Here is a 26,414-nt window from a genome sequence, read left to right on the forward strand (position 1 = left end):
GTAACTCAATTCTTCAGCGGCAGATATAGTAGGACGCTGATTTATACAGACTAAAAAAGTCCAGCCTGACTGTAACTTTGTTAGCAAGAGATCATTTTAACAAAAATAAATAAATCAGAGTAGAACATTAGTTAATTTCTCAATTTCGTACAGCACTTAGCACACTAGCTAATTAGTAACTTTACCAAGAGACACAAATTCATAGTTCCCATGAAAATAACGGAATGATGCTGAGCAATAACCAGTTTGTTGGTTTACATGGGAATTACCAATTTTCTTTTTAGCCTTTCCCTTATGAGAACAATAAGATTCGTGCAAAATGGATAAAATATTTGATTGTTGAAATAGAACTGGAGCAAACGAGAGTAGATAATGGAAAACGCTATTTATGATGAAGTTCTATTGACATTAGTGACACTTTCGTTAGGTAAGGTTAAAAATTACTGACAGTAACTAATGACAGATGTTTCTTTTTTCATGACTTGTAAAAATTAAATAAAAATTGTAAAAATCATTTATTATTTCCATATCACAAGTATTTTCCCGAAAGTTGAAAAGAAGTTAGTTATTAAGTAGTCCTCAATTAATCAAGATATCGCTAAAAAATGGTAAGAACAATCTCAGTTTATCAATTTCCCACAAACAAAGGTAAATCTAAACAAGGGGCAAAGCCAATCTGGAGGAAGCGGTGGCGACAAGAAAGAAGAAAAAGACAAAAAGAAAAAATATGAGCCCCCAATCCCCACGAGGGTCGGCAAAAAGAAGCGCCGCACCAAGGGGCCAGACACAGCCTTAAAACTACCAGCTGTCACTCCACATACAAGATGTCGTCTTAAGTTATTGAAGATGGAAAGAATTAAGGACTATTTGTTAATGGAGGAGGAATTCATCCGTAATCAAGAAAGGCTGAAACCACAGGAAGAGAAGAATGAAGAGGAAAGGTCTAAGGTTGATGATCTTAGAGGCAAGTTGCAAAGTTGCATTGTTCACATTATTACAAATTTACAAAATTATGGGGAATATGGAAGGGACATTGTTTTCAGACAGTAATATAAAAGAATGTAATGCAAATAAAAAAGAGCTAAAATGAAAGATGCATAACTAACAGTTTTAAGTTAACAACATGGAACATTGTCATATGCATTTTCTTATGAATCTTAGTGATATTTGGTGTCTTCAACCTTAAAATTAGTAACTCTTTCTTGAGTCACAAAGGAGCCATTGTTTACATTGTTATTCATATATACAGTGACCAAATTTTGATGTTTATGCTCTTATATATCAGTAACTATGCATAGAAGCAAAAATGTAATTTTAATCTTTTTAATAAACTTCTCACATCATGATATTAAGGACATTTTTTATATTTAATTATTCAATCCCTTTTTCAATTATAACATAAAGTTGTATTTTTTAAAACAACTCTCATCATTGGAAATATTATTTTTTTCGTACCAAATGAAATATGACACATTTGAACTAGTATGAAACAAAAATAATTTTTTTTAAGTAAACAACTTTACACTATAGGTATGGCAGTTTACATACCCATAACACATCTTGATAGCTCTCTCGTTAATCAACAAATTGAAAAAAGGATTAGCTCAAAAAAATTTGTTTACAAAAGAGATACTTCCATAGTACCTCAAAAAAGGTCTACATAAAATGATGGAACTAAATTAGTTTTTTGTTTCTATATTAAGCTAAGGTTTTTTACGCCTCTTAATATAGGATCAGTTTAATCTCAACTTGTGGGTCCAGGGTGGTTCAAAAATTAAGAATTTTGAGAGTAAATACTTTATTTTTGAGTCCTGTACAATAGTAATGTTTTTATAACACATATGAACTCTTAGTATAAAGGAACAAGAGAAAAAACAAAAAATAATACAGTCCCATCATTTTTTAAAAAACATAGGAACATTGTTTTTTTTTAATTTCTATAGCGCTTTTTTAAGTCACCTCAAAGTAATTTTTATTTTTCTTACAAAATTAGATACACACAATGTGTTAGATTTAATTTTTGTTACTAAGAACAATGCCATATTTAGGTACTCCAATGTCCGTTGGTAATCTCGAAGAAATTATCGATGATAATCATGCTATAGTATCAACTTCTGTGGGCAGTGAACACTATGTGAGTATTTTATCTTTCGTGGATAAAGACCAACTTGAACCCGGATGCTCAGTGTTGTTGAATCACAAGGTCCACGCTGTTGTCGGTGTTTTAGGTAATTTTGCCAAATAGTAAATCCTTGTCTTTTCCAATATATAATATATATTAGGGGATGACACCGATCCAATGGTTACTGTGATGAAACTAGAGAAAGCTCCACAAGAGACATATGCCGATATCGGTGGTCTTGATACACAGATTCAAGAAATCAAAGAATCTGTGGAACTCCCCTTAACTCATCCCGAATATTATGAGGAAATGGGTAAATGCTTAAAAAAATTACCTCAATTCTCATTTTATAAAACCATACAATTTAGGTATTAAACCCCCAAAAGGGGTTATACTCTATGGGCCTCCAGGTACTGGTAAAACCTTATTGGCTAAGGCTGTAGCTAACCAAACATCAGCAACTTTCCTAAGAGTAGTGGGTTCAGAACTTATCCAGAAGTATTTGGGAGATGGCCCTAAGTTGGTTAGGGAGTTGTTTAGGGTGGCAGAGGAGCATGCTCCATCTATTGTATTTATCGATGAAATTGATGCTGTAAGATTTTTGAATTTTTTTAATTGAGAATTAAAATTAATTTGAGGAATTTAGTATTGACGGTACATTATTCCACATATGTTGGAACCTTTTAGTACCATTATTAGAAAAGGTGGAAAGAGTTTCAAATTTACAAAATTAAAGTATTTTTTCTGTAGTCACAATTTGTTATCTAACAAAATATCGGAAATAACTAATAATTGATCAATTTTTCTCTAATGGAACACCTTGTATACTAGTGCTCAATGAAGATTTTGTTTTCTGATTTCAAAAAGATAAGGAATTTTATGTTTCTTTTAATGTTTTCTCATAAATTAAAATTTTATTAGTCCCATGAATAATGGGGTTTCATCACTGATCACCATTTTTATGGAGCAGATTTTAATAATCTTCATTTGTGAAAAAAAAAGAATATGAAGAGTAGAAAAACTCTGTATGTATGGGATTAAATTGTTTGGGTTGCTAAAAAAATGATTTTTGTTAGGTGGGGACTAAACGTTACGACTCAAATTCAGGCGGTGAAAGAGAAATCCAGAGAACCATGTTAGAATTACTTAATCAATTGGATGGTTTTGACTCGAGGGGAGATGTAAAGGTAAATTTCTTTGCTCTTATATCATAGCAAAGTTTATTGTTTATGGTAAAATATAGGTAATCATGGCAACCAATAGAATTGAAACCTTGGATCCAGCTCTAATTCGTCCTGGTCGTATTGATAGGAAAATTGAATTCCCCCTCCCAGACGAAAAGACCAAGCGTCGAATTTTCAATATACATACTTCCAAGATGACCTTAGCTCAAGATGTAAACCTTCAAGAGCTTATTATGGCCAAGGACGATCTTTCTGGAGCAGATATCAAGGTGAATAATGAGGGATATATTTGATAGATATTCGTAGATTATGAAGATTTCAACGTTATTAATGACACAATTTTTAAAAACATATTGATGTTTATTTTTCAAATTAGGCGATCTGCACCGAAGCGGGTTTAATGGCTCTTCGTGAAAGGAGGATGAAAGTAATCAATGAAGACTTCAAGAAATCTAAAGAAAACGTTTTGTACCGAAAGAAGGAGGGAACACCGGAGGGACTTTATTTGTAATTGGAGACCTCTGTTTTAAACTTTTTTGAAGCGCTTCAATTCGGTAATTTACTAATATGTTTGTAATTTTTAGTGGAATATATTAATTTCAAAATGTTCTTTGTTTTATTTAATTTTTGCGAAAGATGTTTTAAATTTTGTGTATTCGAAAAATGACAAATGTGAAGGATAAACTGCATTAGGTTGAGGTAATAATATCTTTAAATTTACTTGCTTCTGGTTCAGAAACCTATTAAATTTCTGTAATCCACTAGAGGACAGCAAAAATTTGAATTTTCTTGTATACATATTATTTAATGTTTCACTTTCACAGATGCTGACAAGAATTTAAAATGTAATAAATTGGAAATTATTCAAGGCTGATCTAAAACAGCAAAGAGATGCTATTGGTTTCAAATTTTTCTCAACCGCTCGGGTGGTAAAACGTTCTATGGGTCTTTCACTAATTTCCATTATTATTGGTCATATAAATAATCATTAAAGGACAAAAGTTTCATATTTTTCTCCAAATCATCAATATCTACTGTTAAATTAGAGAGTATCACAAATTACAAAAATTGCACCACTTTCTTTTTAAATGCATCACCTATGTTTTTACATTAAAGAAAAATCCTTTTGTTTGAGTTCAAAAATATAATTATTTATATATTTATCACTTTTCAAATATTTAAGTCCAAACAGTTTTGGCTTTGGCACGATTGCATACCTATCAAGAAAAACTCTGATTATATCCAGTATTTCTAGATCGTTAGCTTAAGGTCTATTATAACTTTACACCTCACTCTAGTTTTATGAACTTTTCGCCAAATCCCACTTGTTACATATCATTATGCATTTCCTAATTGGTTACAGAATACTGTGGTTAACGGTTTGACCTACCTTGGGCATCTTTCTTAAATTCTCATTATTGAAAAGGATTTTTTAAAACATTTTCGCAGCGAAAATGTTTCTTTGGCCCGTTTATGACTCCTAAATATTATCCTTAAATAGTCTGATATTCTTTATGACAAAGTGCACTAGTCTGGTTAAGTAAATCGAAAATATATATTAAAAAATATTTATTAATAGAAACACTCATCATACTCGTAAATGCTAAATAAATCTTAATCAAAAATTAAATATTCAAGCGATAAAATCGGCATGTAGTAGTATTTCATATCGACAACAATAACGAGAAAAATAAATAATCAGAAATCGAACATGAAACAACCAAGATCAGAACTAAAACTATTGACACACCTTAGCAAAACATAACGAACAAAAATTAAAAACGGACTACAAAAACGCTCCCTTTTTTTTTAGCAAAGCCTTAGTATGAATTCTTTTAACTCTAGTAGGATCTGATAACAGTTTATTTTTGAAGTCTTTAGGATGCAATTTTGCTTTAAAATTGAACATTTCCTCTCTGGAAGCCGCCGTCGTAGAGGGCTTCATATGAATAACTTCACTAGAAATCCAGGAACTGTCCACGTTTGACAGTAACGATGGTTTAATAGTGCGTTTAGGTCGGTTTTTCACATCCGTAATTAACTGAGTCATCAAATTGTATGACTCAGCAGGCTTCAGATTTGGTGGGGCCTTCGATGAATTCTTTCGCCTTCTTTTAGATTTGGTTTCCTCCTCGTAAAGCTCGGACAAGCTTTTGCTCAACCTTCTTTTTAATTTTTTTCTTCTTTTCCCAGATTCACCATCCAAAGAGCGACTCAAATTCTCTTCAGATGTAGAAATGTCTTTGGGGTCTTCCAGTGGATCTCTTTCAGGGCTACTCGCAGGACAGATTTTTACACTGCTCAAAACTTTCACAGGCGCAGTTTTCTGCCTTTCTTTATCCTGAGAAAGAGTATCTTCGTATTCCAAGGAAAGATTTAAAGAGACTTCCCCTTTTGTTACTGTCGAACAGAAGGATTCCACTAAGGTGCTGATTCTTTGGCTAATCATTGGATCTTTGATTCCGTCGAAAACGATGTTTTCTTGCAGTGACAGAGAATTTTTCCGGTTTCGCTTTTGAATGCTGTTGTTTAAGGCGTTTGTGGAGGTATTTTGGATGATTGAGGTATCGACTTTAATCTCTTGACTATCTGATCTGGTGGTTTCTTCGGTATTTAACGACTCGGGCTCGTGCGAGTTATCAAAAGTACTGTCTCTCTGATTGTCCATTTCAACAGCAGTCGCCTGTTCAATTGGAGAGTCTTCAAGAACAATGATTGATTTTTCAGATTCACTACTTTCAGCTTCGATTATTAATGCTTTGTCTTCTTCATCTTCACTTGATGAATCTCTGGGTCTAATAATCCTTGACTTCTTAATAGGTAATTTCTTTTTGGTAATTTTCGCAATATTATCCTTTTCTTCTAAAGTATTCACAATAGTACGCTCCTTTTTCTGCTTCTTCTCATTCTCTAAATCATATTCATCCCCGGATAATAATTCGTATTCCTCATCATCGCAAATAAATGAATCCTTGCTGTCGTAATTATCGTCTGATCGATATTCATCCGTTTCTGAGGAGCCAATATATTCGCCCTCGTCGACAATTTGATTGCTGTCTTCCGAGGGGGTGTCCTCTTCACCTAAATGAAAACATATAGATGCACGAAACCTATGATAAGACTTATCAATGTTACCTTCTTCAGCCATTCCATCAATGAAATCATTGTATTCTTGTTCAGACTCATTTTCATCAGAACTAGAGGCTTCTTCTTCTTTACTGTCTAACTCTTCGATTTGCTGGTCATCGGAATTTGCAAGTGACTCATGAACTTTAGCCGATGCAAAATCTTCCAATCTCGTGAGTAAGCAAGTGATTTTAGGTAGTTTTTGTGCTTCAACCTAGAGAAAGTACTACATTGTTAGTCTATGCGTTTTACGATTTTTGGGCTGTGTATAATAAATTATTAGGAGAAATTAAATTACTTTTGGTCCAATTATTTATCTTGTAGATTGCAATATTCTGATATGAATTAACGGATAGCCATACAGAAATGTTCAAAATATCCGAGCGAAATAATACAAAGCCGACAAAAAAATATTATTCTCATACTGGACTCAGAAGAAAATCAAAATAAATTTAAAAGCGGATTATGAAATTTTCGCATTTACAGTTAAGATGTCCTTTACGTAAGAGACTTTTTCGGATTAGGTTTTAGCAATTGACTCAAACATCACACTAATTTTGCTTATGCTACTATTTCGGGTTGAAAATTTGCAAAATATTACATTCCTAACATACAGCCTTCTTTAAAAAAAAAAACAAATTGGTCAGATATAAAGCATGAATAGACGAACGGGCGATAAAGTTCAATTGCTATTTTTTAGTTCACTTAGCCTATAAAATGCAGAAATATCACTTGGTATCTTCTTAGGCACCCTAAAGCATGACCTTCTATTAAACGTTGATTTTGCCTTTCAAAAAAGTTGCAATTATACACAACAAATGGAAGTTAAAGTGTTAATTACAAAAAAGAAATAGTAATAATAATCACAAATTAAATTGGGACAAACTAACAGGGATTACTCAAAGTAGCATAATAGGTCCATTATTATCTATCTATATCTTGGATTTAGTATACAGTATATCCCAGAAAAATTGGTATAAATTAGTGTGTATATTTATACCAACTTATTTTTTATATGCAGTCCTATATTACCCTAATACATACAATTTGAACAATATTAATTAGATAAGAATGTTAAGACTTAAAAAATAGCATAAAAATCGCTTTGTACGATAATACCTATAGTTTTTGCACGGATATTGCGTCGCTTTCACACGCGGTATGCGACTTTCCCAAAAATCCAGATTCACTTGAATTTTACTCTCAAAATACCTATTAAAATGTGAACGCATCATTTTATTTGGCCAGAAGTTAGATAACTACTTTAACTAACTTTATTTACGACTTAAGATATCTTTACATACCGTACTAAGAGCTTTCTCCGTTGAATCTTCTTTGGTTGTGTTATTACATTCATTACTCTCCTCATCTGTAACACTTTCACTTTCACCAGCATCTGTAACTGAAATTGCATGATTGGTAACACTGCACTTAGGTTCCGAGTCTTTGATCTCTGTTAATCTATTTCCTAATTCACTTTTGTCTTCAATGACCGACATTTCCTTATCATCAACTATTTCAATGAGTTCGTCATTTTCTTTGAAAGACATCGTTTTACTGTTGTCACTACTGGATTTTTCATGATTTCCTGATGATTCTAAAGCAATGTTTTCCACAGCGCGCCTAGACTTCTGCTGGACACTCTCATTCAAATCTACAGTGTCAGTATTAGAGAATCCACTCATTTTGCTGAAATTCAGTTCATTTGAATTGATTGCTACTGTCGTTTCAAGGAGTCGTGCAGATTGATTTTTTATGGACGATAGGCTTTCAGCGCAACTTACATCTTTCCCCGACATTGCAGACTCTTCAGCAACGCTCATCTCGTGGCTATTGCTGGTGGGCTCTTCATCAGAGGGCAATTCAAAATCATAGTGAGTTGACTGAGAAAATTTAGGATCTGACCGACTTTTCTCAATATCACCACTGGTATTTGATGGACTCTGATTTGATTTACTTTCCAAATCAACATTTTCTCGATTTTCATCCTCATTTACATTTTGAGGATTAGGACTTAAAGTCTTTGACGTGCTGTTTCTCATATCTCTACTACTTTCAGGCTCAATATTTAGTAATTTTGTAGGGGTTCTGCTTTTTTTTCTTATAGGAGTATTGTCGTTTGAGTGCAATGTTTCTTTACTTTCACTGTTGTTAGCGCTAAAGTTCCTTTTTGCTTCAACTGGAGTAATAGTATTTTTGTTACCTCTAGACATCCTTACTTTGTTACTATCCTTTTCCCATGGAATGAAAGTAGGACTTCTGCTCAAACGTTTATTTTTTGGTGGGCTTAAATTTGGTGTGACAGACCCCTGTAAGTTAATTTCAACCTCTGCATTGATTTGTCTAGGAGTTCCTTCAGAGGTTCTCTTTATTTTTGCTTTACCTGATTGAACATTACTACTTTTTGGGCTAGCAGACTTTGAAGACGTCACCACTGACGTGCTCTCATTCCTAACAGGGCTGGGAGTTTTTGATTTTGATTTTCGGTTAGGTTTATCAGTCTTCAGTTTATTTCTATTGGGATCTTTGCATTTTTCTAGAGGAGACTTTTCTAAATCTTCTATAACACTACAATTCCTAGACCCAGCAGATTCTAATGCCATTATCTTTGCTTGACTTAATTTCTTAGGGCTCGGTGTTTTAGACTTCAATTTAGACCTCCGTCTAACCCTATTAATATGCAGTTTATTAGAATCGTCATCTTCATTATCCGAACTACTATCTATGACAGTAATTGGACTTTTTGACTTTCTAAGGAGTTTTTTCTGGCTTATTGGGCTGCTAGATTTCCTATTCAAAATTTTTACATTGTCTACTGTTGTGTTGAGGATGAGAGAATATTTTTTGTTAGCTTCCGCAACTGTGTCGGTTTTTTTAAATTTCGGAATGCAGCTAATATCAACAGAATCTTCAGTTTCCTCAACCACTACATTATCGCTCTCCTCAGAACCTGCAGCGTTGAGTCTTATAATTTTCTCAATGGTGGTCACATTACCATCTTGCATTGGACTCGAATCATCTGTGGTTAATTCAATGTCGGCACTTGATGTGATGGATTTATTGAAAACTGACAATGATTCTTGTATGGTTTTAATTGTAGTATCTGCGACCACATCAGATTTTGGAGCATTACCGGAAACCACAGAGTTTTCCCCTGAAGCAGAGATCTTGTCAAAAATCGAATTATCCGCTGATATTATCGACAAATCGTCCACTTCCATGGGTTCAACTACAAAACTACTTTCCTTCTGGTTCGGCCTGAAAACGTTGGAAACCCTAGTGTTAACTATTGGCGCTTCAATACGAACGTTTTTAGATTTTAAAACCTCTTCAATACCAAGATTATCTTTGTTGATATCCTTTGAAGTATTTAATGTATGCTCCTGTACTTTAGACACTTCAATAGAATTCTCTTTAGATTTCAGATTCTCCTCAATATCAAGATTATCTTTGTTGTTTTTCTTTGAGGTGCTCAATGTATCCTCCTGAACTTTAGGCACTTCGATAGGAATTTCTTTACTTTTTAAAAACTCTTCAGTATTAAGATTTTCTTTGTTGCTTTCCTTTGTGACATTTAATGCATTCTCCTGCACTTTAGGCGCTTCAATAGGAATCTCTTTAGATTGAAGAACCTCTTCAATATTAAGATTTTCTTTGTTGCTATCCTTTGAGGTGTTCAATACTTCCTCCTGTACTTTAGCCCCTTCGATAGGAGTCTCTTTAGATATCAGAACCTCCTCAACATCAAGATTTCCTTGGTTGCTATCCTTCGAGGTCTGCAATGCATCTACCTCAGTGTCGGGTATTTGCGTGGTACTGTCGGGCATTGAAACGGATGATAAGGAAAACTTTTCGGACTCAACAGTTACACTCGTGTTCCCTTTAGGCAGAATAGGCGTTAACACTTGCGACGATTTGATTGGGGAGTTTATATGAGAACCTGAAGTGATCTTTGGAGATTTGCTTGTAGATGCTTCGTTATCATCTGCACGTTGTCTTTTTCGGGACGTGGGAGAATTTTCACATAAACTATTATTAACAGCTTCTTTAGCGTTTCCATCAGACGCTTTTTCGATTAAAACATCTTCAGACCCAACGGGCTTTGTAGGGGTAACTTTCATTGATAAATTATTCTCAGTTATGTCAACGTCTTTTACTATCACTTCGTCATTTAATGACTGTTTGCTGACATTTAAATCTCCAGAGCTCTCATTAATGACGCTCAAATCAAGCTCAGCTTCCACTTTCTCTATCAATTTCTTCTTTATTGGAGTAATCTTTACAGAGACTTCCTTGAAAACTCCCTCTATCGGTGCCTCTTCACCGATTTCTGCAGTGAATGAATTACGCCTTGTTAATCGTCTAGGTGTTTTTGAAGGAGTATTTACTGTTGCATCCTCAGTAGATGATCGAAGGCCCTTCCTGAGAGTAGGCTTAACGTCTTCTTCAACATTTTCTAAATCCGACGTCTTTCTTCCTCGAGTTGTTCTTTTAGCAGGAGTTGAAGTACCTTCCACAGTTGCTTCTTCAGTTACAGAGGTTCTGCGTCGAGTGGAGGCTCTGGCAGGGATTTTTGTTGTGGCTGGAGGAGACTCAGTTTTAATATCAGCACTTTCACTCCTCTTACGCCTTGATGGAGCTTTGGAAACCGGTACAGTTGGTTCAGAGTCAACGCTATCGCTTCTCTTGCGCCTTCCAGAAACTTTGGAAGTGGACGGTGGAGCCTCTTCAAGGTCTATACTTGTGACTGAGCTTTTACGCCCTTTTACAGCCTTAGGTGGGGGTTTCTCCTTTTCTTCGCTCGCAGCTCGGGAATTGCGGCGGGTTCGAACAGTTTTGGGCTTTTCAGGTTCTTCTTTGTTCGTCGTTTCGGTTGTGACTGACGATTTGCGTCCGCGCCTTACTGGTGCTTGCTGGGAGTCTTTGCTTGTTAGATCTGGGAAAAATATAAAGTATATGTTTATGCGAGGTAATTTTAATACACACGTGAAGTGTCCCTGTAATAGTTCCAAATTCGCTGAGAATACATCGAAAGATAATAGAAAATGCCGTATCACTACTGAATGATTATTCATTAGATTACCCACCTTTCTTAGTATTTTCACTATCGTCTTCGCTAAGTTGAGCGGATCCTCTACGAGTTTTGGTTGCCTTGGCAGGAATGTCAGCCTGCGAGTTCCTGCAATGTAATTTAGACGTTATGGTAACATTGTGTGCTTAACTAAATAACTTCTGGTACTTAATTCCTGCCTCCAGGCTATGACCTCTATCAAAAAATCGAGATGAAACGCATTTGAATTAATACTTATCACATGATTTTTACAATATGGCTTAATTTTCTGGATCTAATAACGTTAAGTTCATTATCCTGATTTCTTAATCCAGAACCTTTAATAAATTCAATCAAATTACCTATTTAACAGCAATGAAATCAAGTTTAGTAATTATCACGGTATTGATCTTGCTGACATATAGGAGTGAGTTGAGTGATTGTAAGGTTAGTGTTACGTTTGATATGTGGACATTTTGGCGAATCTTCTTTTCTTAGGCAGTAGATAAAACTAAATATTATAAACAAATCATATGTGTAAGTTTAGGGATTTGTATATAGATAATAACTCTCGTTGTTAATACATATAGGAGTACTCACATAGAACGAATTAATATTATGTAATTACAATTACCTCTTGCCCAATCCAGATGGTGTATTATTTCCACTAAAGATTCGGGCTGATCTTCTGACTGGCGAATGTGAATCTGTTGTTTCTCTAGACTGTAATTCACTGACTGCAGTTTTTCGGGACATTTTTCTCTGTAACAATGGCCAATATCACTTACTATACCTATAAAAACTTATCACATGCTAATTAATTCACAAAATTGCATCATTATACATACAGCTTGGGACGGTCTAGTACTGGTTACCTCATAATTTTAAATCAAACGTGAACGCTTGTAGAAAAAATAATAAATACCTTCATAATTCTATGCATTAGTCCTTTGAAACGAAATTGAATCAAACGTAAGATTACCATAGAAGGAATTTAATTTATATTATGTTATAAAGGGAGAACGTTACCTTAAGTATGCGTGCAGGTTTTAGAGGTATGTCTAGGGTAAATTCATCTCTTGTCAATTTGTCAATCAGATGTTTGATGGTAAATACCAAATGGTACAATAAACGCCTCACGTTTATGGTTCACTGCTTACTGCGAGGTTTTCTTTTAATAATCACCCGTTAAGGATACTTGTGCAAGATAAAAAAGTTCCACAACTTGGTGGTGAACAAAATAATTTTTAAACTCGTACAGTTCCAGCGTTGTATGCTTGCAAATATACAGGGTGTTTCGCAGAGCGATAGAAAGTTTTCAATGGGAAATGGCTGGGAACACTTTGAATCTCTACATATACAACTGTATTTATCCTTATGCAAAGTGTTATAGTTGTTGAAATATCGACTTAAGGCAGAGTAGAAGGGGCAAGTAAATGCATTAGAAATGGAGGGTGTCATTTTAAAAATGAAATTAATTATTAGCAGTATTGCTTAAATTAGAACTAATGCTAAAAGTTTTAAAATGATGAATACTTATTAAATTTCTTTTTGTGCAAAACAATATTTTGAGGGCTGTTCTCTCTGTCTCTCAGTTTATGATCAAAAATTGTGTGGCAAATTTTATATGACTTAATATTATTTTATTTCGCACGGTGACTGAGCAATGGTTACGTTGCGCAAAGCAATGCGTAGAAGTGAATATAAGTTTTGGGGGAGACCCACTAATCAAAGTTCTATTCCCCATTACTTGATCACAGAAATAATAGCATATTATACATTATTTTCAACCAAATGTTAAGCTAAAATCTCGATGCGCTCAATGTTGAGAGGTCTAATATGTGAAAATCATAAGTATTTTATCAATTATGATGTATATATAATTTTTTTTGCACTACTAAATTTAACTACATTTTATAAAATCATAATAAATTTATCTAAATTAAGCATACATTAAATCTGGAATACAAAATATCAAAACGTCAAGAATCACAACAACAACATTAATATTTGATATGACATTCATTTCGATGCCAATCATAAATATTAAAGTTATGTTATGACATTGTGGCCAATTAGCTTGCTAGGTAAATAACAAGTGTTTGTCATTATTAACCTGTTTAACTGTTTTTAGTAAAAGCCAGAAAACATAGTAGTTTACAGTCATACAATACTTTCAAAAAGATTTAAATACCTGAGACTAATAATAATTAGTTTTAAGAGGGATAGAAATAGAATGATTTTTGTAAAGCTGTATGTTATAGTAGATAACTTAAAAATGAATATTTCCAGTTTTGTCCAAATGTAGGCATAATAATAACGGATTTGGACTCACAGACCCTTAAATCCCCACTAAAACTTGCGATAAAATTTCAAATTTTCCCTCTTGTAAATTTTCTATTTTCCAAAAGGACATAGAGGAAAAAGAGTTGAATCATCTTTTTCAAATTCATGACAATCAAACAGCACCTATCTGTTACCAAAATGGGCGATATTACTTTTTTCCATTTTTAGCACAGGATATTTGGTGGTTACAAAAGAGGATACTGGATTTGAACTTAAAGACTTAAAATCTCACCACTGCAGCCTTTAATACTGATAGGGGCTGCTGTTTGCATGTGAGATATTCTGTTTGTGTGTATTTCTCTCATTTGTAGTGGTCATAGTGGTCTTCCCAGAATTTTAGCTTTTAATATGAGACTTAACCAAAAAATTTAATTCATTTTCAGATTTATTTCCTATAACTCCAATACATGTGTTAATGGATTCACATTTTAGAGGTTCTAACTGTAGAACTTGTATTCAAGGGGTATTTAACAGCTCTAGTAAGTTATTCGGGACCAGTTGAGAACTTGTCTGGTCCACAAAACATATACATATGTTGATTAGGTATTGGTCTTTCACTGCATGCTCACCAAGGAGTACTTGATGACTGTTATTTCTGAATTTGTCTTATTTTTTTCAAAATAAATCCTAATTGGGTGGTAAAATTCAATATGAGATTTTATTAGGTTTTTGAGGTTTATACATTAATGTTGATACATTTTCAGTTCAGTTTCTAAGATAATGCTGCTAACATTACTTCTTTAAATTATAGATCGATTTTTGTTTGTATTTCAGATGCACTTTTTATATCTTTTTATACCTAATTCAATGACCTATCAGGCATCACACAATTGCATGTTTTGATATTTTATTTGAAAAAAGGCATCATCAGATGTTTTTATGAAAAATTTATGACCAGAACAGATAAGTTTTCCAGGGATTCATTTGTTGGTACCTTCCAAATTTATGTTAGGAGCAGGTATCTATTAGTTTTTAATTTTCTATTGTTATGTAGCGATACAAGGAAATCCCGAACGAAACGTGTACTTTTAAAGTGTGCATATTTGTACTGAATTCCTTCTAAGGGTTTAGAGAAGAAATGTAGATGGCAAATGGACCTTGGACTAGTATTATTAAAGCCCAATTATAAAGGCACAAAACCACATTTCAATACATAATTGTTATACTAAGTATTATACATATACAGGGAGCTCAATAACTTACATTTATTTTTTGTTAATGTCTGCAATTGATCAACTATTCTACTGAAAGCAAAAATAAGTTTTTGGGCAATTTACACACGTGCACAAATTAAAATGAAACGGTTACAAATACAAATGTCAAAAACTTTAAAATTATAATACAATTATCAGGCGGCAGGTTGTCTGAGCATGCGCATTTCGTGCAACACAGGAAGGAAAAGGCAGTATCGATACTGCACTGTTTACATATACTCTAGATACTCTGAAGAATTGCTTAGTGCAGCAAAATAGCAAAGGTCGGGGATGGGAACAATACATCCAAGTATCGTATATCATTTTATGCCTGTTTAAGAGGTAACGTATAAAGCGTATTATCAACAAGAATTTTACATACACGGTGGCCCAAGGAAAACTTTACACTTCAATTTTCAACAATTAAAATGAAAATCTAAAAAATGTTGACATTCATCAAATTTACTTTCGTCAAAACAATTCAGTAATATCTCACTTTTAAAGGTCTTCTTATCCTCATGTCGAAGTATGCAGCTTTTATTGTTATAAATTAATTATTAACTAAAAGGTTTCTTCTCACAGACTTTGACAAGTTGTCATATCAACGGGAATAATGACAGTGACGTTAAACTTAGAGGTTATAATCAGGGCACAACTACCTTTAAAATGAAATAACACTTGATACCCTTTTGCGCTTTTCGTTTTCTATTAATTTTGAGTGTTCGAGAATCTAGACCACGAGGATCTACGCTGTTTTCTTATCAAGTTGAACCGCTATTTTCAATGCAATCAGATCAGACTATTTTCGGGAGAGGACCTTTCATATACTGGATGAAAGAGACGGCTGATTGACCGCCCAGTTTCAAGTCTACCTACTTGATATCTACGAGTTTATATTAAGGTTTCTTAAAGCATTTAGTGGACCCGGCAGTAGGACTTCTTTTATTTTTGACTTCTACGAAAAGCTACGTCAGGTCCCGAGCTTTTTTCCACGAGAAAAATCTTCAGAAAGACACCCGAGCTGTTCTGGCGGTCAACAAGTATGGGATTCGCCAGAACCTATTAAAAACCTCGAACCTTCCATGACCAAGAACTGTCTCTGAGAGATATACTTTCAGTGTTAAGGAGGTATTAAAATTCTGTTGTTTATAGCGATTCTTATCTTTATTTGTGTTCTGCGTCGTCCTAATATCCTTCTTGAGTAGCGGCCCGCTCAAATCGTTCTTTTACTTTCACCATCCCAGAAATGACCTTGCAACCACTGCAGTGGTTCCACTTAGTTTTACTTTCCAACATCCCCTTGACAAGGGTTGTTTGAGTCAGATTGTTCACGCACTCGTTTAGCGTTTCTCTTTGTTCTTCGAATAACAGGCATTGAAAAATGCAGTGCTCTCCGGTGTCATTGACTCCACAGTTCCTGCAATCCGGGCCCGTTTTACCTATACGATGCGTATAGATCCTGAAGCTTTCGTGTCCGCTGAGCGCCTGAGTTAGGTAGTAGTTTAGGCGCATATCTTCACACAAAGACGATAGATTTAGGTCAGGGATAAGTTTTTTGTCCGCTGATCCTTTTCCTCGAGACTTGACTAACGATCCTGCCGTTTCTGGATGGCCGTGCTTTTCGCCGCTCTCCTATTTGCCTCCTCTACCCTTGGGTGAGCGCTGAGAATTAAATTTTCCTTTGGGGCTAAGTGGATGGGGGGCATGGCCTCTAGAACTTGGGATGTCTCGTGGGATACAGTGCAATAAAAAGCGTTTCTCTGTACTCTCAGCATTATATGTGCATACTTTTTTATTCTCTTCATCCGTCCCCAAATTGGGGCGACGTAGAATAGCGTCGACTGTATCACTCCGTAGAGCAGTTGCCTCTTTTGAGGGGGCGGTTCGATTGACGGCTTTACTGAAATATGCCGCTTTTTAGAAATGTATGAGCTAACTTCAGAGGTCAATATCTCCTCAACTATCAACTGTAGAAAAAAAGTCCATTTTGAAGTCCCTTACATGCCTTTGCTCTGTGTCGGTTCCATCACGATTCACCTTGTATAATTTTAAAATTCCGGAAAAAGGAAAGGCGTAAAAATAATGCTGTTTTGGTAACTTTATATTTAATTCGCACTTCAGCGCAACTAACTACAAATGTACATGGTGTTTTCTTGCTGAATTCTTTATATGCTTATAACATTAACAATGCTGCTAGGCTGCTAGAAATGCATATCCTGCGAAGTGCAGATATAGAAACCTGAGTGCTATTGAATTGCTGAACGAGAAAGAACCGTGCAAGTCGAAAATACCATGTGTGTGTAAGCTATAGTGCGCAGAGCGGCCAGCATCGGTGAAACCAGAATCACAAACACGCGAGAGGAAAATTATGGGTACATGGAATTAGAACTATGGGCACGTAGAACGTAAACTAATTAACACGTATATAACCCGAAATAACATGCATGGAGGGAAAATTTTGTTTCTTTTAACACAACACTGGAAATGATGTAACTTCGTATAAAAGAGAGCATGAAGTCGTCAGATGGAGTTTTATAGTAATAAGGACCAAATTTTTAATATGTTTTTTTACACCTAGTAATATGGCATTTTTAACCTAGTTTCCACAGAAACAAAAAACCTGATCATTGCCAAGGCTATATATGAACGTTTCCATGGAAATTAACATGTAATTCAACTAAATAGCGCGTTAATAAGTGGCCCTTAGAAGGCCTGCCCTAGGACGGAGACTGGTTCAGACGCTCTCCATCACTCGAATCGTGATTGCATAACCTTATTAGTACTACAGATTACGGGTATCTTAATAATTCATAACCATAACATAATGGTTATACAGAGTATCCCAGAAACATTGGTTCAAAAGCGTCTAGCGTGTTAGCGGATAAAAGAATAGAGCCACTTAGCTAAATTTGCTTTATACGAAAGCTGCATGTTTTCATTACACAGAGCGGAAAATTTATTGTTCATTTTTTAATGATAAATTGGAAATTAATCGCACTGTTTCTGATTTATCGTCTTGAATTTGCTCTTTGGGGACTTTTTGGGTACGATAAATTCATTTAACTTATGTGTTTCAAGTTAGTGGATAGGTGGTGTCATATGTGTTTTACCGACGTACAAAAAACCTTCCTATTTTTTTTATCAATGCCGATAACATTAATATTTTTATGAATCTCGATACTCTGAATTCTTCTACATCAAAAAGGCCTTTTCAAAGAAATAAGAATATTTTCAATTAAGTGATTTAGTGCATTTTCAATCTTCCGTTAATACCTTTCTTGATGCGTCTCGCTCGCAAAATTTTGCCGCCCTTTAAACATAATTTGGTTATTGTTTCTGATTCTATTTACACCTTTTTGCATATTATCTCATAGCTCCTTTCTGCTGTTAAGCATGGATTTATAGACCATTGACATTGTATACCAAAGAAAAAAATGAATCTAATGGGTTTGAATCGGAACTTCCTGGTGGCCATAAACTAGCCCGACCAGTCTATCGATGTGGAAAATTTATATACAAGAACCGCCTTGGATTCATATACAAGAACCATAGATAAGGTAACGATGAATCTTTATTGAAAATATCTGGAAATCGGTTAGAGATACCAGTTTTTTTTGCAGGATATTTTTTTCTTTTTGAGAAAATATTGAAGTTATCGGTATTGATTTAAAAGTTAAGCCGATTTTAGTACTTCGATAAGATATAAATGGCAACGGACATATTAAACGAATTTATCATATTCAAAAACTTCCCCAGGAACAATTCCAAGCCTGTAAATAAAAAATTGTGACGTTTTTTCGTAATTTACAGCATTAAAAAATACTTTGACACCCTATAGAATGGAAACAAGCGACCCTTGTATAAAGCAAGTTTAGGTATTTGTTTACCCTCTAGCACCTATTACTCATCCGTGTACTGTTATTGCTAGGGCACTGTGTATATGAGTAATTTATGATATTACTATTATATTATGCATTGTGTGGTGGGTTCGATTATCTGTCATGACACCTGTAGTCCTATCAGCATGACATATCCAGCTGCGTTTATTGTAGTCTGGGCGGATTTGAGAGTTAGTCATTGGAAATCGGCATTAGACCAAGCGCCTCCGGCAGAAATTTTATCTATCACATATCACATTGTGCATTGATACCATTATCTTGATACTTCCGACTTTATTGTTTTCTTTAATCAAATGTTAGGGGAGAAAAGCTAGCAGAGACGAAACTGACCACGAATAAATCACATTATGATTTACTTTTCGGTTGCGATTCCATTTCGAACTGTAAAGCCACTAGAATGTAGGTAAGAACACTTCCAAAAATCTATAAAACAAAATTGAGTTTTTCATCTTTCGATTAAAAATATTAAAATTAGTCATTTTAAACTCACAGGAGGAAGAATTCGAAGATCAAGCTGAAAATAGCCGTTTATAGTAAAAGGTTTCTGATTATCTAATTTCATGACGAAAATCCGAAGCTGTTGGTGTTCTTCAATATTTTGAGACGTCAAAGAGCACATAGTTAAAATATTCTTCAAACTCCGGATCTAAAATTTGTTAAACCTTATTCAGCACAGCAAAGTTCCTAAAAACCAGTTACTTACAATATCCATCAACTTTTGAACGTCGTATATGAAATAGAACATTCCACCCATGTGCCAGAAAAGATAAACGCAATTGATCGCAAACGTGGTCTTTGCCAGAGGATCATCGAACTTGAATATTACATGGGCAGCGATGGAGTATACTGCGAGTATCAGAATGGCACTTTCTAATAATATATAACATATCATCTGTGGGGAACAAAAGTTTTGCAAGAACGCCACTCCTTCACACATAGTTTCATGGGTGATTCTCAGGTATTCTATCAACTCCGTTTTGCTAAAATTGCCCAAATGACCGGGTTTAAAATGACGTTCACTGCATAATGCCCCAAATGAGAAACCAGCAAATTCAAATTCATTGTGGGTGAATTTGATACCTTTGGTTGGACTCTTGTGTTTATAGTCCAAATGGTGACATGCCACATTCTCGAAGCAGATGAATTTTGCTGTGAAGAACTTTATGTCTATAAAAAGAAATTAATACTACAGTGTAAGTAAAAAATGTCAACTTACACGTAAGAAATTGCAGGAAGCTTGCCATAGGAAGAATATGCAAATTTCTGAAGAACAAATAGTGGTAAGAAAGCTCCTCTTTGAACATATGTTTGAAATATACGTAAACACCATTTTGGATACAACATAGACTTCCCTGGATTACCAGGATGAAAGTTTGATATTGGTTGACAATACCTCGAGATCTATTACAGAACAAGTAGCTCTTATTTGTTGAATCGAAGCAGTCAATTAGCTTTATCCAGTAGTTCATGTTAATTAAATGTAACATGGTTACGCACACGAAACCTACGCTCATTATATTAGTCAAACTATCCAGGAATTCTGGTAAATTGCGAACATCCAGCTTAAACGAAGGCATAATAAAATATGAAGCCATTACCAGTCCTGCTGTAAAGATGATACTGTAAATGATCCAGAAAATTGATATTTTCTGGCGACATTTTCCATGCTTGTGCACGCAGGAGTAGTAGAATCTTCCCAAAATTTTGTTTACTATGATCGGTATCTTAAACATTTTGCATTGACAGAAATTTGTTGATTTGCTTTGTGAAGCATAAAAAAAGCGGGTTTTGGCTGCGAAGGGCATGTTGCTATAGTCAGACTTTACTTATGACTACAGGGGTGAAAGGTTTTATTTCAGAGGGTGAATTAGTAACTTCGTGCTAAGGAATACTTTGTTTTGTTTATCAATGTGCTTTACTGTTTATTCAACATAATAATTTTCATATTTACCATCGTTTTGTCAATATGAACAATCGAATATCCGATATTAGAGAACTCGCGACCTTCATCGGTTTAAATATAAAGGTAATATAAATTAGTCTGTCATTATCTGAAGTATGACAAAGAGGAAATAATGATGAACGAGCGAGGGTTTTTCGAGCTAATGTCACCGAGCATCTGAGTTTCGCACGCACCTCGTCTATTGTTTGAGCGCATTTCAGAAGACAGGAAGAAGTTTCACAAGTTTCAGTTTCAGTTGCGGCTGTACGTTCGCAATGGAAACACTGAAGCGATGGCGGGGACGAAGTCGGACGAGTTCGGTAACTCGGAGACGTAGTGTCGTTTAGGGCGCATCAGGTGAGGTTCTCCATTCATTTAGAAATTAAAATTTACAATTTGTTGTTTTTGTTGACAAAAACTTAATATTGTTTTGTCTCGTAAAAATTTGTTTTGCAATTTTTTTTTAAACTTTTAAAACTTTTTAAAACTGATTTTAAAAATTGGCAAGGGTCAAATCATAGTTAAAATGATACTATTTAGAATTGGAAAAGTTTTTCTGAATGCTGTCCTGAGTTTTTCTTCTTAATGTACCAATATTGTTTCTCATTTAATAATGGAAGAAAAAATATATACATTAATTATTCTTGCCCTAATGTAGTGATGAGGGTATCAGTAACTATTTAATTAATTAATTGATAATTTGATAAATTTTTTAGTCTAAAATTTAAATGATTATTTTCTATTTTTCTTTTCAAAATAGAAAAAAATACTTAGCAAATATTATCTCTCATAGTTAAATTTATCAATATTTCCCAGAGTACGAATTTGATTTATAATGAACTTGAAAACGTTTCATTAGTACATAAATTTAGAATTTTCGTAAAAATAAATCTATAAAAAAATAGATCTATTTTACTATATTTTTTTGACTTGTATCTATTTATACCAAATTACTTATTGGCAAAAACCTTCTTACACACTTCTAATCTTTAATTTAATTAATTTTTAAATACTTTCTTATTTGTCAATTTAAGTATTTTGTATTGATATATAAATGAAATCATTTACATAGACATTATTACGGTAAAATCTTTTGATTTAAAACTGTTGCATGTTATAAATATATACACAGATATATGCAATCTTATTTAGAGACAAAAACCTTTAACCTTTACAGAGTGCCGGAGAGTTCAGATTAGTTCATGCACATTAATGCATTTAGATAAATGCCAGAAGGTATGCATACTTAATTTACTTTAAATAACAGGAGAATTTCAAGTGTGAATGCTATAATATGAACTTTCTATACACATTTAGAAACTTCTTTAATATTCTGCCATTAAACTTATGGCAGTGAGGAAATGCAATAAACTGGTATTAGGTAAAAGAAAACAATAAATATATAGGTTGTTTAACCTAAAAAATATAGGTATTTAACCATATATACTATTATACAAAGTGTTGCGCATTTAGAAATATCGTCATTTTTCCGAATTTTACTAAATTCGCTAGTCTCTTTCATATAAATTACAATAAAAATTTAGTGGAAGATTTGATTTGGCTCTATTTTGTTGTATAATCTTGGATGTGTATTTTATCGAAATAAAACAATTAAAAAAATGTTGCTCTTTAAAATTCCAAAATTGAATGTCTTGAATATCAACCCTTGACTTTGTAAGTGAATAAAAAGAAAAATGTAAATAAAAGAGTAGCTCAAATATCTTTAGAAGCTTCTTTGACTATTGCTCTTTCCAGTGATGTATTGAAAGATGCAGACTTAATGTTGCATAAGTTATTTAATAAAAAAGAAAAAAAAATGCAGGAAAAATGCATACGGCAGTTTAACAATTTTTTATTATTTATATGTAATATTACATATATATTAAATATAATAACAATTAATTATTATTTATGTAATAATTATACTATAATATTTAGTGATGATTAATTATCATGCCTGAATTGAAAACCACCGTTACTGATACAAGTCCAATATCAGCATGGAAAATAAATCGACAAAAATTTGTTCTTCAAAATCGGTATCGTTCCTCAAGTGCTTGCAAGGGGTTTTGTGGAAAGAGTGCATTTTTTATACCAACATTTTCAACATCTCAATAGGCAGCCATTAATCGAAATTCTCGTGGTTACGTCTATCCTCGTTTTCATTTGGAAATTCTGTAGGCCTCAATATTGTGTTGCTTAGCAACGCGATATTGCAGACATTGTATTATTCAAGATTTCGTTAGCTCTCAATCGATGCATTTTATTTTACATATTTTGTGCTTTCGTTTTCATCGATTTAGATTAATAGCTGCATATTCAACACTCGAATATGCAGTTATGCTTTTTATGTATGGTAGAGCTGACGGTAACGCAGCTGCAGCTCAGCGATTATATCATGAAAGGTTTCCTTAAAGAAGAGTACCTAGCGTGAAAGTATTCGTTAATACATGCTGTAGAAAGAGCGAAACTGGCAATTTATGTGATCAAGATCCTAAAGCGAAAGTGGATGTACAAATATTAAATACGTTTGAAGCAGAGTCTGCTACAAGCATTAGAAAAGTAGCTGAATAACTCAACGTATCTAAGTGGAAGGTGTGATCAGTTCTACACTCTGAGAAAGTGCACCATTTCCACTACACCCCCGTGCAAGCACTTGAGGAAGAACACCTAATCCGAAGAACGCATTTTTGTCGATTTATCTTACATGCCGTTATTAAAGATGGAAGATTTCTTGGCAGGATTTTATGGATGGACGAATCCAAATTTTCCCGTGAAGGAATTGCTGATTTTCATAACCTGCATTATTGGGCTGAAAAAAATTCGCATATGAAAAAATGAAACTTTGTTTCAACATTTTAGTGTAAATATTTGGACTGGTATAATAGGTAGGCTTTTAATTGGGCCACATTTTTGCCAGACAATTGAAACGGCGAAAAATATTTAGAATTTGTAGGAAATAAATAATTTACCAGATATTTTGGATGAAGTGCCTTTAGACGTAAGAGCAAAAATCATATTGCAAAACGATGGATGTCCCGCCCATTATCGTAGATCAATGGGGGAGTTTTTAAATAATCAATTTTCTGAAAGATGGATAGAACGAAATAGACCGATATTATGGCCTGTCAGATCTCTGGATCTCACCCCAGTCGTCTATCATATCTTGGGACGAACGAAAGAGCTGGTATACAATGAGGAAATTCATGATAAAGACCATCTCGTTTAAAAAATTAATGGGACAGCAGAACTAACGAAGGCTGAAATAAGGCTAAGAGTAACCACCATAGAGATGCGACGAAGATGTCGGCGTTGTATCAAAGACAGTGGTTCTCATTTCGAATATAAGTAAACAGTATAATTCATGTATAAATAATAATAAATACTTAATAATTTTTTATTCAATTGGTTAAATTGCCATATGCATTTTTTGCATTTTTTCTTTTTTAATTAAATATCCTATACTATATTAAATATGCGTCTTTCAATACATCATTCGAAAGAGTAACAGTCAAAGGAGTTTTTAAAGATATTTGAAGGACTTTTCTATTTGCATTTTTCTTTTTATTCGCTTATAAAGTCGGGGTTTGATATTCAGTTTTGGAATTTTAAAGAGAAACATTTTTTTTATTGATTGTTATATTTCGATAAAATACACATCCAAGATTATACGAAAAACGATAGAGCCAGATCAAATCTTCCACTAAATCCTTATTGTAATTTATACAGGGTGTCCTCGAATTGCGTGGCCAAAATGATACCGCAGATTATTTAAGTAAAAATAAGTCGATTTAACTAAATTTGCCTCAGTCCAAAAGTTGATAATCACGGAGTTACAGGGTGTTAAAGTTGAAAAAATAAATCGTATTTTCTTTAATATCTTTCGATTCCTTTGAGCTAATTTCACGAAATTTCGTATCTGAGGGTGTTTTAGAATGCCAAATTCAAATTTATTAACCATTTAGTTGTATTTTCTAGAGGGCACCACAAGCGACCTTTAGGACACATTTAAACCTCTGTAACTTTTTTGTGCCATAGTGTATGTCATTTTGGCATTGAAAAATCTTTTTTCCTACCTTTTATACTTAGAAAAGGTATACTTTATTGAAGTTGCTAGAAGCAACGGTTTCTGAGAAAAACGCATGTAAAGCTGATGATGCATGTAAATTAACTTAAAATTATTTTCTGTTAAAAAAAAGTGTTCAAGTTTTTTAAAAACAATTACTAAAGATAAAATATAAATAATAATTAACAAAGAAACAACAACAAAGAGAAATAAAATTAACTAATTAATTAAATTAACTTATGTAAGTTTTTGATTTAATTTTTTTTTCATTTAATTTGCTATCACAGTAAATGTTCAAAATGTTCACCATTTTATATATATTTTTTATTTTTGAATAAATTCAAGTGTCAAAATGTCAATTAAAAAACATAGCCAACTAAGTTATTTACTTAAAAGTGCTAACGCAGATGTGCGGCGCATTAAAATTATGTATTTTTCTCAGAAACCGTTGCTTCTAGCGACTTCAATAAAGTATACCTTTTCTAAGTATAAAAGGTAGGAAAAAAGATTTTTCAGTGCCAAAATGACATACACTATGGCACAAAAAAGTTACAGAGGTTTAAATGTGTCCTAAAGGTCGCTTGTGGTGCTCTCTAGAAAATACAACTAAATGGTTAATAAATTTGAATTTGGCATTCTAAAATACCCTCAGATACGAAATTTCGTGAAATTAGCTCAAAGGAATCGAAAGATATTAAAGAAAATGCGATTTATTTTTTCAACTTTAACACCCTGTAACTTCGTGATTATCAACTTTTGGACTGAGGCAAATTTAGTTAAATCGACTTATTTTTACTTAAATAATCTGCGGCATCATTTTGGCCACGCAATTCGAGGACACCCTGTATGAGAGAGAGCCGCGAATTTGGTAAAATGCAGAAAAATGACGATATCTCGAAATGCGTGACAATTTGTATTATGGTATTTATGATCAAATACGTTCAAAATCATCTTACGTACCACCCTCTTTCGAACGTGTATTGATGAACCAAATACCCTGTATAGTTAATTTCGAATAAATTAATATGTAAATAACTATTAGAAAAAATTAGGGTATGCCCTCGGTTATGCGTAATTACTTATTGAAGGTACTTTTTGGTACCTACTAGTTAGCTCGTTTTTTACTAAGAATGAATTGTCTACATGCTATTTACGGTCGAAATTAAATGCAAATTTGTTTTTTATTTTACTTATTTCAATTAACAAAATTTGAAATTTTTATTTTAAACGCAATTTAAATGTTTTTTTTAATGGAAAAAAGTGCGAATTAATTAAAAATGTATCACAATGCGGCATTCTCTATGATCAATTTTAAAATTTCTGGCAGATATGAATTTTTCATCTTGAAAATACTCCCGGACATGAATTTCATGAATTTAAATGATGTGGTGTAAGAACTGTAATTAAAAACTGCCTTACTACTTTGGGCTTTACCACTTTTCAGCTCTGTAATTATTAACTTTCGGATTAAGGCAAGTGTGGCTAA

The 26,414-nt window shown here is 33.7% G+C and overlaps 4 protein-coding genes across 5 annotated transcripts in view; 2 read left to right on the plus strand and 2 right to left on the minus strand.

The window, feature by feature from the left end:
* The first annotated feature begins 448 nt into the window (after positions 1–448).
* On the plus strand, positions 449–3,864 carry Rpt2 (26S proteasome regulatory subunit Rpt2). Its single transcript, XM_066401021.1, has 8 exons — positions 449–608; positions 664–964; positions 2,049–2,228; positions 2,283–2,435; positions 2,491–2,714; positions 3,199–3,309; positions 3,366–3,575; positions 3,683–3,864. Exons 1-8 carry the CDS (start codon positions 606–608, stop codon positions 3,815–3,817), a joined length of 1,317 nt encoding a protein of 438 aa, XP_066257118.1. The 5' UTR covers positions 449–605; the 3' UTR covers positions 3,818–3,864.
* Positions 3,865–4,860: 996 nt separating this feature from the next.
* On the minus strand, positions 4,861–15,147 carry LOC136416035 (serine-rich adhesin for platelets-like). Its single transcript, XM_066401005.1, has 6 exons — positions 15,032–15,147; positions 12,117–12,244; positions 11,520–11,611; positions 7,737–11,368; positions 6,442–6,646; positions 4,861–6,387 (listed from the first exon to the last, which is right to left on the minus strand). Exons 2-6 carry the CDS (start codon positions 12,236–12,238, stop codon positions 5,093–5,095), a joined length of 5,346 nt encoding a protein of 1,781 aa, XP_066257102.1. The 5' UTR covers positions 12,239–12,244; positions 15,032–15,147; the 3' UTR covers positions 4,861–5,092.
* Positions 15,148–16,206: 1,059 nt separating this feature from the next.
* On the minus strand, positions 16,207–17,048 carry LOC136416329 (uncharacterized). Its single transcript, XM_066401442.1, has 3 exons — positions 17,027–17,048; positions 16,613–16,981; positions 16,207–16,535 (listed from the first exon to the last, which is right to left on the minus strand). The coding sequence occupies exons 1-3, from the start codon at positions 17,046–17,048 to the stop codon at positions 16,207–16,209; spliced, it is 720 nt and encodes a 239-aa protein (XP_066257539.1).
* Positions 17,049–21,087: 4,039 nt separating this feature from the next.
* The window catches only part of LOC136416042 (adenosine receptor A2b-like), a 56,261-nt gene continuing 50,934 nt past the window's right edge, over positions 21,088–26,414 (plus strand). For both annotated transcript variants that reach the window (XM_066401018.1, XM_066401020.1), the window contains exon 1: positions 21,088–21,219. The gene's annotated coding sequence lies outside the window, so the exon portion shown is untranslated. The remainder of the gene's footprint in view (positions 21,220–26,414) is intronic.

The sequence above is a fragment of the Euwallacea similis genome, chromosome 22 (genome assembly GCF_039881205.1).
Source record: "Euwallacea similis isolate ESF13 chromosome 22, ESF131.1, whole genome shotgun sequence".
NCBI lineage: Eukaryota > Metazoa > Arthropoda > Insecta > Coleoptera > Curculionidae > Euwallacea > Euwallacea similis.